At 41.2% G+C, this 16,036-nt stretch overlaps 1 protein-coding gene across 1 annotated transcript in view; it reads left to right on the top strand.

Annotated features, from left to right (window-relative positions):
• The window catches only part of LOC133542457 (gastrula zinc finger protein XlCGF57.1-like), a 170,172-nt gene extending 155,700 nt beyond the window's left edge, over positions 1-14,472 (top strand). The window contains exon 3 of the mRNA XM_061886606.1: positions 11,481-14,472. Within this exon, the coding sequence (XP_061742590.1) occupies positions 11,481-12,610 (1,130 nt within the window). The 3' untranslated portion in view covers positions 12,611-14,472. The remainder of the gene's footprint in view (positions 1-11,480) is intronic.
• Positions 14,473-16,036: the final 1,564 nt, after the last annotated feature.

The raw sequence follows: 16,036 nt of genomic DNA, 5'->3' as shown, positions 1-16,036 counted from the left end.
CTCCTTTCCATGTGAAGGAGCAGCGGCTTTACTTTGAGCTCCTCCCGGATGACAGAGCTTCTCACCCTATCTCTAAGTAGAGCCTTATTTTGGCCGCTTGTACCCGTGGTCTTGTCCTTTCGGTCATAACCCAAAGCCCATGACCGTGGGTGAGGATGGAAATGTAGATCGACCGGTAAACTGAGAGCTTTGCCTTCCGGCTCAGCTCCTTCTTCACCGCAACGGATCAATACACAGTCCACATTACTGAAGACGCCGCACCGATCCACCTGTCAATCTCACAATCCACTCTTCCCACGTCACCTGGGGCCTAGCAGACACTCCGGAGTACCTCGTGAACAAGACTCCGAGGTACTTGAACTCCTCCACTTGGGGCAGGGCACTCCACCCTTTTCTGGATGAGAACCTTGGACTCGGACTTGGAGGCGCTGATTCTCATCACAGATGCTTCACACTCGGCTGCGAACCGATCCAGTGAGAGCTGAAGATCCTGCCCAGTTGAAATCATCAGGACCACATCGTCTGCAAAAAGCAGAGACCTAATCCTGCAGCCACCAAACCAGATCCCCTCAACGCCTTGACTGCGCCTACAAATTCTGTCCATAAAAGTTATGAAAAGAATCATTGCCTTGACAGAGTCCAACCCTCACTGGAAAAGTGTCCGACTTACTGCCGACAATGTGGACCAAGCTCTGACACTGATCATACAGGGAGCGGACCGCCACAATCAGACAGTCCGATACCCCATACTCTCTGAGCTCTCCCCACAGGACTTCCCGAGGGACACGGTCGAATGCCTTCTCCAAGTCCACAAAGCACATGTAGACTGGTTGGGCAACCTCCCATGCACCCTCAAGGACCCTGCCGAGAGTATAGAGCTGATCCACAGTTCTACGACCAGGACGAAAACCACACTGTTCCTCCCTAATCCGAGGTTCAACTATCCGGCATAAACTCCTCTCCAGTACACCTGAATAGACCTTCCCGGGAAGGCTGAGGATGCTTATACATATTGACACAAATATAAAAAAAACAGTAAACTTATGACGGATGCTTTTGCAATTGATGGATTTGATCTTTCACAACACCTAGTGGCCACAATAATTCATGAAGTCAAGCTCACGGCAAAGAACGTTGAACGATGCGGACACGTTTGTTACTGGATACTTTTTTATCAGACTTCTGTTTTGGAGACTTTGTGTACGTATTAAGCAACTATAATTATTTGATATGCTTAAATGTGCTGTTTTAGCTTAGCTGTTGTGTAGCTGCTCGCTCCTCGTATCCTACAGCAGGTGTGTCCAAAGTGCAGCCCATAGCTATGTTTTTAACCGACAACGGGGAGTGTTGAACATGTGGTATTTGCGGCATCTATGCCCTGTTTTGTCTTTGGACCTAAGTCTTTGGCTTGGTCGGCGGGTACGAGCCTACCAAGCCAGGTGGTACCAGCACGAGCATAAAGGAGCCTTTGCAGTGGTGTCGCAGCTTGGTAGTTATTGACTGATGCTTTTTTTCTTCCCTGGGCTCCGACTTCATATCTGGTGTTGTCCTTCAGACCTCGGCCAAGAAGCCAGGTAAACAGTGGCAAGAATGTGGGCGATAAGAGTGTATGTGCGTGGGCATGAACTTGCACCCACTTTCAACTGGAACTCAGGACATATTAGTTGCACGACCTATTCTAATCTATATTAAACATTTCTTAATCACTTCATCCTTCATTATATTAATTATATCCCAACTTTAGCTACCTGTAAAAATGAGTAACTTTTTCTAGTCCATTTGTAAATAAAATGTTTTCCTAAATTATAGTCTCCTCACTTTAACCGGACAAAAAAGACAGTATTAAGATGAATTCATCGCATTTGCTATGAGGCATTTTATTATTGATATATTATGTTCTTATTACTTGGGGCGGTATAGCTCCGTTGGTAGAGTGGCCGTGCCAGCAACTTGAGGGTTGTAGGTTTGATCCCAGCTTCTGCCATCCAAGTCACTGCTGTTGTGTCCTTGGGCAAGACACTTTACCCACCTGCTCCCAGTGCCACCCACATTGTTTTAAATGTAACTTAGATATTGGGTTTCACTATGTAAAGTGCTTTGAGTCACTAGAAAAAAGCGCTATATAAATATAATTCACTTCACATGATATCTTGTTATTCTAATTTCAAGGGGAACTGCACTTTTTGGAATCATTCACAGTCCCTATGTAAGTTAAAGTTAAGGTCCCAACGGTAGTCACACACTAGGTGTGGTGAAATGATCCTCTGCATTTGACCCATCCCCAAGTTCACCCCCTGGGAGGTGAGGGCAGCGGAGGCCGTGCTCGGGAATCATTTGGTGATTTAACCCCAAACCCTTGATGCTGAGTGCCAAGCAAGGAGGCAATGGGTCCCGTTTTTATAGTCTTTGGTATCACTCTGCCAGGATTTAAACTCCCAACTTTCCAGTCTCAGGGCAGACACTCTAACCACAAGGCCACTGAGCAGGTCGATGGTTAATGCATCCTCAATAGAAAATAAACCTTAGCAAAAGTTAGCTAACAATTGAGTCATTGGTAGCCGCTCTATTCTGCCTATAAAGTGCTCTAAATAACATCCTAAAACCTTCTTCAACATTTTAAATACACACTGTAAGTATATATGTAATGTAGTAACATTCTTAATAACATGTCATATTTACATATCTTGCTCATTTTAAGCATACAATGTCTGCTCTCACTGGGATGCCGACTGATGGGATGTTCATATCTTCCCGTTTAGATGAAGAATTAATCCTTGCAAAGGGTTAAAAAAGGATGGGTGCAAAAGAGCGTAATTTCGTGTCTTTCTTGCCATCTCCAGGTCTAAGTTGGATGTAAAAGTTGACCAAGTACTTGGTTTGTATCCACAACCTTCTACTACATAAGTGAGAAGCATGATTTATAATCTAGAATTACAAACCATATGAGTTGGTAAATTGTGTTAGGTTTAAATATAAACGGAATTCAATGATTTGCAAATCCCTTTCAACCCATATTCCATTGAATGTACTACAAAGACAAGATATTTGATGTTCAAACTCATAATTTTTTTTTTTTTTTTTGCAAATAATAATTATCTTTGAATTTCATGGCTGCAACACGGGCCAAAGTAGTTGGGAAAGGGCATGTTCACCACTGTGTTACACCACCTTTTCCTTTAACAACACTCAAAAAACGTTTGGGAACTGAGGAAACTAATTGCTGAAGCTTTGAAAGTGGAAATCTTTCCCGTTCTTGTTTTATGTAGAGCTTCAGTCGTTCAACAGTCCGAGGTCTCCACTGTCGTATTTTACGCTTCATAATGCGCCACACATTTTCGATGGGAGACAGGTCTGGACTGCAGGCTGGCCATGAAAGTACCCGCACTCTTTTTTTACGAAGCCACGCGGTTGTAACACGTGCAGAATGTGCTTGGCATTGTCTTACTGAAATAAGCAAGGGCGTCCATGAAAAAGACGGTGCTTAGATGGCAGTATATGTTGTACCAAAACCTGTATGTACCTTTCAGCATTAATGGTGGCTTTACAGATGTGTAAGTTACCCATGCCTTGGGCACTATTGCACCCCCATACAGCCAGCATCTGTGATGACAGATGCTGGCTTTTGAACTTTGCATCGATAACAGTCTGGATGGTTCGCTTCCCCTTTGATCCTGATGACACAATGTCGAATATATCCAAAAACAATTTGAAATGTGGACTCGTCAGACCACATAACACTTTTCCACTTTGGATCAGTCCATCTTAGATGATCTCGGGCCCAGAGAAGCCGCCGGCATTTCTGGATGTTGTTGATAAATGGCTTTCGATTTGCATAGTAAAGCTTTAACTTGCACTTACAGATGTAGCGACACACTGTATTGAGTGACAGTGGTTTTCTGGAGTGTTCCTGAGCCCATGTGGTGATATCCTTTAGAGATTGATGTCTGTTTTTGAAACAGTGCCGTCTGAGGGATCGAAGGTCACGGTCATTCAATGTTGGTTTCCGGCCATACCGCTTACGTGGAGTGATTTCTCCAGATTCTCTGAACCTTTTGATGATGTTATGGAGCGTAGATGTTGAAATCCCTAAATTTCTTGCAATTGCATTTTGAGAAATGTTATTCTTAAACTGTTTGACTATTTGCTCACACAGTTGTGGACAAAGGGGTGTACCTCGCCCCATCCTTTCTTGTGAAAGACTGAGCATTTTTTGGGAAACTGTTTTTATACCCAATCATGGCACCCACCTGTTCCCAATTAGCCTGCACACCTGTGGGATGTTCCAAATAAGTATTTGATGAGCATTCCTCAACTTTGTCAGTATTTATTGCCACCTTTCCCAACTTCTTTGTCACGTGTTGCTGGCATCAAATTCTAAAGTTAATGATAATTTGCAAAAAAACAAGTGTTTTATCAGTTTGAACATCAAATATGTTGTCTTTGTAGCATATTCAACTGAATATGGGTTGAAAAGGATTTGCAAATCATTGTATTCCGTTTATATTTACATCTAACACAATTTCCCAACTCATATAGAAAAGGGGCTTGTAGTTTACAACATCACTACGTCAGTTTTTGTCAACCTTCTTTCACCTTTCACCAAGTGCCACCTCAGAAAATACTTGGATCTCCAAGTACCACCTCACTGAACTGTCAGGTTCAAACATCGATGACATCCATTAAAACAGACAAGAAGCAAAGAATCAAACAGAGACAGAATTCAATCTGGTTCAGTGAGGAGAAAGATGTACAGTACATCTGTACCTTTGTGCAGTGTCATTATCCCATCCATCCATTTTCTACCGCTTATTGCCCTTTGGGGTCGCGGGGGGCGCTGGTGCCTATCTCAGCTACAATCAGGCGGAAGGCGGCGTACACCCTGGACAAGTCGCCACCTCATCGGAGGGCCAGTGTCATTATGCTCTAACAAAAAAGGTTTACGTCTCCTCCTTTATTTGGATTCTCCCTGTTTACATAACAACAGCTGTTCCTAAAGGAATGGGGGGTTATGTAAACAGCCATTGTTTTCGGTCACATTAACACAAAAGAAAATGATGCCTCGGGCTTGGACTGGTCCTGGATCGAGCTTGGGCAGGTCTTGGATGACATTGGAAAACCCCTCCCGTTTTAATGGAGGTCCAGAAGCAAAAGTACTTGTTGTCAATGACATCAAGGACCTGGACAAATTATAAATTTACACAGCTTCCACAAACAAAATGATAATGGACTCTAACAGAAAACAAGCACCTAAATTCAACATCAACACGACTATGCTCCAAGGGACGACTAAAAAAGAAGACCAAAATTCAGGAATGCATCCACCTACACTTATAGAGATTATTGAAACAACATCAAAGATTGGTGAACAAGAAAATATGGAACTAAACATTTTCTGCAACAAAGATCACAAAAACCAGGATTTGGAAAACGATATAGATCCAGATACAATTTTTTTCTCCCACATCAGTAATATCTGTTTTTATTACACAGATGAGCAATACAATAGCATCATTAGAAGTGATAACAAATTGTCAATTATTCATTTTAACAGCAGAAGCTTGTATGCAAACTACAACAACATTAAAGGGGAACATTATCTTAATTTCAAAAGGGTTAAAAACAATAAAAATCAGTTCCCAGTTGCTTGTTTTATGTTTCAAAGTTTTTTTCAAAATTTTACACCTCCCGTAATATCCTGAAAAACTGCTTCAAAGTGCCTGATTTTCACCATCGCTATATCCACCCGTCCATTTCCCTGTGACGTCATACAGTGCTGCCAATACAAACAACATGGCGGTTACAACAGCAAGATATAGCGACATTAGCTCGGATTCAGACTCGGATTTCAGCGGCTTAAGCGATTCAACAGATTACGCATGTATTGAAACAGATGGTCGGAGTATGGAGGCAGATAGCGAAAACGAAATTGAAGCTATTGAGCGAATAGCTATTGACGCTATTCGGCCATAGCATGGGTGTACCTAATGAAGTGGCCCATAGCATGGCTGCCTTATTAGCATCGCCGGTAAAATGTGCGGACCAAACGATCAGGACTTTCGCATCTTGAGACACTGGAGCAACTTAAATCCGTCGATTGGTAAGTGTTTGTTTCGCATTAAATGTGGGTATCTAGTTTCAAATGTACATACAGCTAGCGTAAATAGCATGTTCGCATCGATTAGCGTAGCATGTTAGCATCGATTAGCTGGTAGTCATGCCGTGACCAAATATGTCTGATTAGCACATAAGTCAACAACATCAACAAAACTCACCTTTGTGATTTCGTTGACTTAATCGTTGCAAATGCATCTGCAGGTTATCCATACATCTCTGTGCCATGTCTGTCTTAGCATCGTCGGTCAAATGTGAAGACACTCTGGCAAATTCAATGGGGGTCTGGTGGCAGATTTCTTGCCAGTGGTGCAACTTGAATCCCTCCCTGTTAGTGTTGTTACACCCTCCGACAACACACCGACGAGGCATGATGTCTCCAAGGTTCCAAAAAATAGTCGAAAAAACGGAAAATAACAGAGCTGAGACCCGGTGTTTGTAATGTGAAAATGAAAATGGCGGCTGTATTACCTCGGTGACGTCACGTTCTGACGTCATCGCTAAAAGACCGATAAACAGAAAGGCGTTTAATTTGCCAAAATTCACCCATTTAGAGTTCGGAAATCGGTTAAAAAAAATCTATGGTCTTTTTTCTGCAACATCAAGGTACATATTGACGCTTGCATAGGTTTGGTGATAATGTTCCCCTTTAAGAACTTTTAGGAACACATCAACGAACCCTTCAAAGTGATCACCGTCACAGAAACATGGATTGATGATAAAAAAGGAATAGATTTTGATCCGGAAGGATATGAACTAAACTACATCAACAGAACTAACAAAAATGGAGGAGGAGTCGCTGTGTATGTGATGAAGAACCTGAACTACAAAGTGGTAAAAAACATGTCATTTGCTATAGATAATATCTTAGAATGTATTGCCATTGAAATATGTCAGGCAAAAAAGCCAAAACATGTTCATCAGTTGTATATACAGATCACCTAAGTCAAGTATAGAAACATTTGAAGAATGGATTAAGGCAACTTTCATGGACAATGGTAAAAAAAAATAATTTTCTTATGCGGTGACTTTAATATTGACTTATTGAACCTTAACAAGCAAACGTCTACAATGTACAGCATCAGTTTATATCCTAAAATCACAAAGCCAAGCAGAATCACAAGACACTGTGCCACGCTTATTGATAATATTTTTACCAATGACTGTGATAATAACACTACAAGTGGTCTGCTTATAACCGACGTTAGTGATCATCTGCCAGTTTTTACAATATATGATGGAAACTGCAAAAAGAACATGGAAGACAAAAGGACATTTCCAAGACTGTGCACAGAGAAGAGGATGATTGCTTTCAAAATTGAGCTACAAAAGCAAGATTGGGACAATGGGTACAATGAAGAAGAGGTTGATGAAGCATATGAGCATTTCTTAAACAAGTTCATAATACTTTATTACAAACATTGTCCATGGACACAACTCAGTAGTAAGCAGAAAAAGAATAATCAACCATGGATGACAAAATTATTTAAAAATGCTTGTAAGAAGAAGAATACACTATATAGAAAATTTATAGCACAAAGAACTGCAGAGGCAGAAGTTAAGTATAAAAAGAAGTTAACAAATATACTACGATCATGTAGAAAAGAATATTACAGTGAATTATTGGACAGGAACAAAAATAATATGAGAGCAACATTAATAGCATTATTAAAAATGGCACTAAGAGGGATTACCCTCAATACTTCTTAGACGGAAACAAACATAATGACAACATAAAGGAAGTTGTTGAAAGCTTTAATAGTTACTTTGTAAATATTGGACCAAAATTGGAAGAAAGGATTCCAGACCCAGTTTCAATTGAGGACTATAATGAAACCATAGAGCAAAATCCCAACTCCATGTTCCTCAGAAATGTGACACAGGAGGAAATAGTAACAATCGTGAAAAAATGTCAATCTAAGACTTCAACTGATTGTAACGGAATTGATACGTATATTAGTAACCTATCATTTCAAACAGGTACATTTCCAAACAAAATGAAAATAGCTGAAGTTGCACCAATTTATAAGACTGGAGACTAACACCAATTGACAAATTATAGACCTGTTTCTTTACTTCCCCAATTTTCTAAAATCATTGAAAAACTGTTCAATAACAGATTAGAGTTTCATAAATAAATATACAATACTCAAAGAGAACCAATATGGATACAGAGCTAATGTTTCAACTTCAATGGCTTTAATTGAAATTACAGAAGAAATTACCAATGCAATAGATAGTAAAAAAAATGTGTGGCAGCAGTGTTTATGGATCTAACTAAAGCCCATCCATCCATCTTCTTCCGCTTATCCGAGGTCGGGTCGCGGGGGCAGCAGCCTAAGCAGGGAAGCCCGGACTTCCCTCTCCCCAGCCACTTCGTCTAGCTCTTCCCGGGGGATCCCGAGGCGTTCCCAGGCCAGCCGGGAGACATAGTCTTCCCAACGTGTCCTGGGTCTTCCCCGTGGCCTCCTACCGGTTGGACGTGGCCTAAACACCTCCCTCGGGAGGCGTTCGGGTGGCATCCTGACCAGATGCCCGAACCACCTCATCTGGCTCCTCTCGATGTGGAGGAGCAGCGGCTTTACTTTGAGTTCCTCCCGGATGACAGAGCTTCTCACCCTATCTCTAAGGGAGAGACCTGCCACACGGCGGAGGAAACTCATTTCGGCCGCTTGTACATGTGATCTTATCCTTTCGGTCATTACCCAAAGCTCATGACCATAGGTGAGGATGGGAACGTAGATCGACCGGTAAATTGAGAGCTTTGCCTTCCGGCTCAGCTCCTTCTTCACCACAACAGATCGGTACAACGTCCGCATTACTGAAGACGCCGCACCGATCCGCCTGTCGATCTCACGATCCACTCTTCCCCCACTCGTGAACAAGACTCCTTGGTACTTGAACTCCTCCACTTTGGGCAGGGTCTCCTCCCCAACCCGGAGATGGCACTCCACCCTTTTCCGGGAGAGAACTATGGACTCGGATTTGGAGGTGCTGATTCTCATTCCGGCCGCTTCACACTCGGCTGCGAACCGATCCAGTGAGAGCTGAAGATCCCGGCCAGATGAAGCCAACAGGACCACATCGTCTGCAAAAAGCAGAGACCTAATCCCGCGGCCACCAAACCGGAACCCCTCAATGCCTTGGCTGCGCCTAGAAATTCTAAAGCATTTGACACAATTAATCACAATATTTTAATCCAAAAACTAGAACGATATGGCATCAGAGGGTTAGTCTTAAACTGGATAAGAAGTTATTGTCAGTCTTGGACATGGATTGTGTGTGCTCCTTCGACGCAGCGGGATTACAGGACGAGCCAGGCGTGAATTCAGGTACATGATTTATTAAATAAACAAACACACTACAAAAAGGCAAACCAAGGACGCACTCTGTGGCGGATAATAATCTATACTAAACTTAAGAAACAAAACAGCACAATGGCATGACTATATACAAACAAAACAAAACTAGCACTGTGGCATAAATACACAAATTTACACGGCATGGAACTGTGGACGAGGATGTGAAGGTTTGAACAGCATGGGTAGGGTGCGTGCGAGTGTGTGGATCCCAGAATGATGAACAGAAAGAAAATTACTTAAATACTGGCTGTGATAAATCAGGAACAGGTGTGGGACTGAGGACAGGCGCGTGACAAGGTGGGAACTAATGCGTTGGCATGGAAACAAACAAAACCAGGAAGTGAAAAACGTGACTGAATGTCCAAAAACTAAACATAGCATGACCAAAACCAAAACATAACTTACAGGCGTGACAGTTATCTAACGAACAAAAACAATACGTGAAACTAGGAGAACAAACTTCTACAACGCTAAAAATAACCTGTGGTGTACCTCAGGGATCAATACTAGGACTTAAATTATTCAATCTCTATATAAATGACATTTGTAAAGTTACAAAAGATTTAAATTAGTATTATTTGTGGATGATACAACAGTGTTTTGTTCAGGAGAGAACATCCAGAAGATAATACAAATAATAACAGAAGAAATTAACAAATTGAAAAAATGGTTTGACAAAAACAGACTATCATTGATTCTCAGTAAAAATAAAATAATGCTATTTGGTAATAGTAGAAGAGAAAGTCAAACACAAATACAAATAGACGGAATAGAAATTGAAAGAGTAAAGGAAACCAAATTTCTAGGAATAATGACTGATGATAAATTGAACTGGAAATCTCATGTAAAAAATATACAATATAAAGTAGCAAGAAACATCAATAATGAACAAAGCCAAATATGTCCTAGACCCAAAATCACTTCATATTCTCTACTGCTTACTAGTGTTACCATATCTGAGTTGTTGTGCAGAAATATGGGGAAATAATTACAAAAGTACACTTCATTCACCAACAGTGTTACAAAAAAGATCAGTTAGAATAATACATAATGTTGGATATAGAGAACATACAAATCCTTTATTTATTGAATCCATCCATCCATCTATCCATCATCTTCCGCTTATCTGAGGTCTGGTCGCGGGGGCAGCAACCTAAGCAGGGAAGCCCAGACTTCCTTCTCTCCAGCCAAAGATACTGAAATTCCACAACATAGTGAATTTGCAAACAGCTATAATTATACACAAAACAAACTATAACCTGCTACCCAAGAATATTCAACAATTCTTCTCAACAAAAGAGGAGAAATATATTCTTAGAGAAAAATGTAACTTAAAACATTTGTTTGCACGTACAACACTTAAGACCTTCAGTGTATCAGGATGTGGAATTAAACTATGGAATTGTTCAAGCAAAGCAATCAAACAATGTACTAATATGATCCACTTCCAGAAACTCTTCAAACTTAAAGTGTTTACAAAGTACAAAAAAGAAGAACCATGATAAACATTCTGAATTTATTCACCCATTCATTCTCAAAATAATCTTACTTATCTCATCGTATGGAATAAAATTTACTTCAACAATTATTTATTTATTTTTATTGTGATTACTTATGGAGTATATTGTGAAGACCTTGAGAACAGGAAGTGAACAAAAGTTTAGCAACTGTTATGTAAAAGAAAAGGAGTAGGATTAAATAAGCTCTGCTTCTGCATACTCCTTTTCAAACTTGTTGAAAAGAGAAACCGGAATTTGTGATGTATTATGTTGTATGCTTGCATGTTCCAAATAAACTCAAACTTAACTCAACTGTTGGTGCTAATCGACCTGTTTCTTCTCCTTTTTACTGAATTTGAAAGCAAAAGTGAATCCACAAATAACAGAATCGTAAAGCAGAATTGAAAATGAAATCTGAATTGGTGAAATCTTATCTATATCGCTCCTAACATGTGACTGAACAAAGATGGACTCCTCTCGAGCATGTTTGTCTTCTTGTGTCCTGCAGACGTCTGTGAAGAACATCTCTCTGAGCAACAGAAGTGGAGCTTCAGGATGGACGAGGAGGAGCCACAGCCCTTCCACATTAAGGAGGAAGAAGAGGCGCCACATGCATTGCAAATGCAAAGGGAAGAAAATACCCCACTGACCTCCCATTTTAAAGAGGAAGAGGAGGAACACAGCATCAGTCAAGAATGGTTGGAGGAGTTCCATGTGATTGTGAAGAGTGAAGATGATGAGGTCAAAGGTGAGAGTGAGGAGTGGGGAGGGGGGGAGCCTCCAAGCAGCAGCTCAACTCAACACATGACAACAGAAGCTGATGGAGACCACTGTGGAGGATCACAAGCAGACAAGCTCTTAGCTCCACTATCAGATAGTGAGGACACAACGTCACACTCTCCTGACACTGATGATGAAGACTCTAAAGATGATAAGACATGTCACACTGACAACACACACCTGACATGTTCTCACTGTGACAAAACTTTTCAATATCCTAGTAAATTCAAAAGACACATGAGAACACACACTGGAGAAAAACCTTTTTCATGTTCAATCTGCTGTAAAGATTTTACTCAGAGGCACGATCTGAAAAGACACATGAGAACACACACTGGAGAAAAACCATTTACATGTTCAGTCTGTGGTAAAGATTTTACTCGAAAGTACTATTTCAAAGTACACATGAAAATACACACCGGAGAAAAACCCTTTACGTGCTCAATTTGCGGTAAAAGATACACCGCAGAAAAGTATTTGGAAAGACACACAAGAATACACACCGGTGAAAAACCTTTTATCTGTTCAGAATGTGGTAAAGGGTTTTCACTAAGTGTCTATTTGAAAGTACACATGAGAACACACACTGGAGAAAAACTTTTGTCTTGTACAGTCTGTCATAAAAGTTTTATACAACGTGGTGAGTTGAAAAGGCACATGAGAACACACACTGGTGAAAAACCTTATACATGTTCAGTATGTTGTAAAAGTTTTATACAAAGACAGCATTTGAAAGTACACATGATAACACACACAGGTGAGAAAGTGTGGAGTTGCAGTGTGTGTGGTGAACGTTTCTCTTATAAGTCCCAGTGTAAGAAACACAAGTGTGCTGGTGAGAACAGCAGCAGCAAATGAAGATGCAGGATTTGAAATAAACTGTCAAAACTTAACTTTGACCTCTGACATCAGCACATATATTCTAACATTTATAGATTAGATATAGATTGACTTTTTCAGTCAAGTACATGTTTTAATACACAACATTGTGTACTTTTGTTTAAAATGAACACAACACTTTGACTGTAAAGGTGAGAATAAACAGGACAAAACATGTTACAAATACTTTTTGTGTCTTTAGAGATATTCAGAAATAATTTTTTTAATATTAATGATGTTATAGATGAACTCCTTTATATGATGTACATATTTGTTTTACATGTGTTCATACCTTTGCTTTTCAATCAATCAATGTTTATTTATATAGCCCCAAATCACAAATGTCTCAAAGGACTGCACAAATCATTACGACTACAACATCCTCGGAAGAACCCACAAAAGGGCAAGGAAAACTCACACCCAGTGGGCAGGGAGAATTCACATTCAGTGGGACGCCAGCGACAATGCTGACTATGAGAAACCTTGGAGAGGACCTCAGATGTGGGCAACCCCCCCCCTCTAGGGGACCGAAAGCAATGGATGTCGAGCGGGTCCAACATGATACTGCGAAAGTTCAATCCACAGTGGCTCCAAGACAGCAGCGAGAGTCCCGTCCACAGGAAACCATCTCGAGCGGATCAGCAGCGTAGAGATGTCCCCAACCGATACAGGCGAGCGGTCCATCCTGGGTCCCGACGAGCGGTCCATCCTGGGTCTCGACTCTGGACAGCCAGTACTTCATCCATGGTCATCGGACCGGACCCCCTCCACAAGGGAGGGGGGGACATAGGAGAAAGAAAAGAAGCGGCAGATCAACTGGTCTAAAAAGGAGGTCTATTTAAAGGCTAGAGTATACAGATGAGTTTTAAGATGAGACTTAAATGCTTCTACTGAGGTAGCATCTCGAACTGTTACCGGGAGGGCATTCCAGAGTACTGGAGCCCGAACGGAAAACGCTCTATAGCCCGCAGACTTTTTTTGAGCTCTAGGAATCACTAATAAGCCGGAGTCTTTTGAACGCAGATTTCTTGCCGGGACATACGGTACAATACAATCGGCAAGATAGGCTGGAGCTAGACCGTGTAGTATTTTATACGTAAGTAGTAAAACCTTAAAGTCACATCTTAAGTGCACAGGAAGCCAGTGCAGGTGAGCCAGTATAGGTATATATGTATGTATATATGTATATAAAGGTATATACAGTACAGGCGTAATATGATCAAACTTTCTTGTTCTTGTCAAAAGTCTAGCAGCCGCATTTTGTACCAACTGTAATCTTTTAATGCTAGACATTGGGAGACCCGAAAATAATACGTTACAGTAATCGAGACGAGACGTAACAAACGCATGGATAATGATCTCGGCGTCTTTAGTGGACAAAATGGAGCGAATTTTAGCGATATTACGGAGATGAAAGAAGGCCGTTTTAGTAACGCTTTTAATGTGTGACTCAAAGGAGAGAGTTGGGTCGAAGATAATACCCAGATTTTTTGAGTACACATAAATCCCTCTTAGTTCATATTTACTGGTTCACATCTGAAACATCTTCTGGACCACTTCTGGAAGCATATTATTTACTTTATACATCATGTGAACAGTTGTCTTTAATACAAGATCATTTACTTTTAAAATGTGTGACTTTATGAATCATTTGTTGGGTCTCTAGAATCCATTATTTTAATTATCTTTATCATTCTTTTGTAATATAAATATTGTTTTATATGTATGTCCCCTTTATGCAAAATGTAGATTAGAGAAAATGGCAACATATGTGGAAGGTTATGAAGGATTGTTTTGTTTTTAATTATCTACATTTCTTATTAAAAAACTAAACATGACAATTTTTTCTCAGTTTATGATTTTTTTTTCACCCTTTTTAGAATACCTCAAACAATATCAATTTCAGAAAACATGGGAAAGTTTGGAATGTTAGGGAAAAGTCAATAATGTACATCATCCCACAGAGCTTTACTGTACATCCATCCATTTTTCCACCACTTGTCCCTTTCATTTTATATGTAAACCCTATCATCACAAACTTGTCCACCAAAGGGTGTTGTGTTTTGGAGAAACTCCTTCTGTCAGAGTGCTGTTCAACACAGTAGAGGAACCCAAGGATGCACAGGACCCTGAGTAATACACTTCTTTTACTGCGGAAATCTACTCACAAAAACTATCCAAACGGGAGGTAAAAAAAACTAACGGTGCGAAAAAGAGAAGACAAAATGTGCAGCGTGGAAAAATGAACAAAAGCTACTTATATACACAAATAAACTTAACTTAGTTTGGAGTTACAAGACGTGCACACTACAAAACAACACTGTGACGTGTCTCCTGCCTTCACTGTGTGGGTTGCAGTGCCGATTGATAAAAGACGCATCGTAGCAGGTTTGACTCTGATTTATTATTTCAATAATCATGTCTTCTGGCCATTTGGTCGCGCCACTTTCTAGCACGTGGGCTCTTCCTGCTGGTCGCGGTGTCCAGTGTCTGCGTCTGCTGCGGGGGCTGATCTCGCTCTGGGTCTCGCTCGTCATTCTCGTGGTCGTTGGTTGCCGTGGTTTCCTCATGTACTTCTGCGCCGATCGTTCCTCCCTCTCCCCTTTTATACTGCAGCAGGAGATTAAAAGATTGAGCGCAGGTGTGTCGTGTACGCACCTGACTTGGATGGCTGCAGCGTCGCTCCGAGTGCGTCCCGCCTCTTCTCTCCGCCACATGCCCCGCCTCCTGGCCGCCATCTCGGGTAGGACCGGCGTTTGTCCTATCCCGCTGTCGGCTCCGTCCCTCCACAAACACCAAGATGGATGGCAAAGGGAGCAAAATACTCAAAACATAGAATCAACTGGCATGGAGTGGAATCGCCGAGTGCCATCCAGCTGTCAAGGTGCTGCTTAAGTAGCACCAGGGTCAATTGGAAGCAGCTGTGCACGTCCCACAACTCCGCCCACAAGGGCAACACAGGGACTCTAGGAAGAAGGAGAAATGTAAGAACAAGGTCAACTGCACCAAAAGAGGAAAACTGACAATACAAACCACAAGGTGGCAGCAGGCGGTGACAACTTCCCTCAAATCAATTTGGAGAAAAATGGACTGAGCATAAGAGATAAATCATCACAAATAAAGTTAAATCATTCAAAAAGTTTATCTTTGGAACTCACTACGATCCAAATTCATCCAGGAATTTTCTCCGGAATCTTCCGTTGGAGAATGCTGTCAAACTGTTATGTCTACTTGGAAAAATCATCCATCCATTTTCTACCGCTTATTCCCTTTTGGGGTCGCGGGGGGCGCTAACACCTATCTCAGCTACAATCAGGCAGAAGGCGGGGTACGCCCTGGACAAGTCGCCACCTCATCACAGGGCCAACACAGATAGACAGACAACATTCACACACTAGGGCCAAT

The sequence above is a fragment of the Nerophis ophidion genome, linkage group LG24 (genome assembly GCF_033978795.1).
Source record: "Nerophis ophidion isolate RoL-2023_Sa linkage group LG24, RoL_Noph_v1.0, whole genome shotgun sequence".
In the NCBI taxonomy this organism is placed as follows: Eukaryota; Metazoa; Chordata; class Actinopteri; order Syngnathiformes; family Syngnathidae; genus Nerophis; species Nerophis ophidion.
Note: the sequence above shows the minus strand (reverse complement) of the source record. Positions and strands in the feature narration are given on the sequence as shown.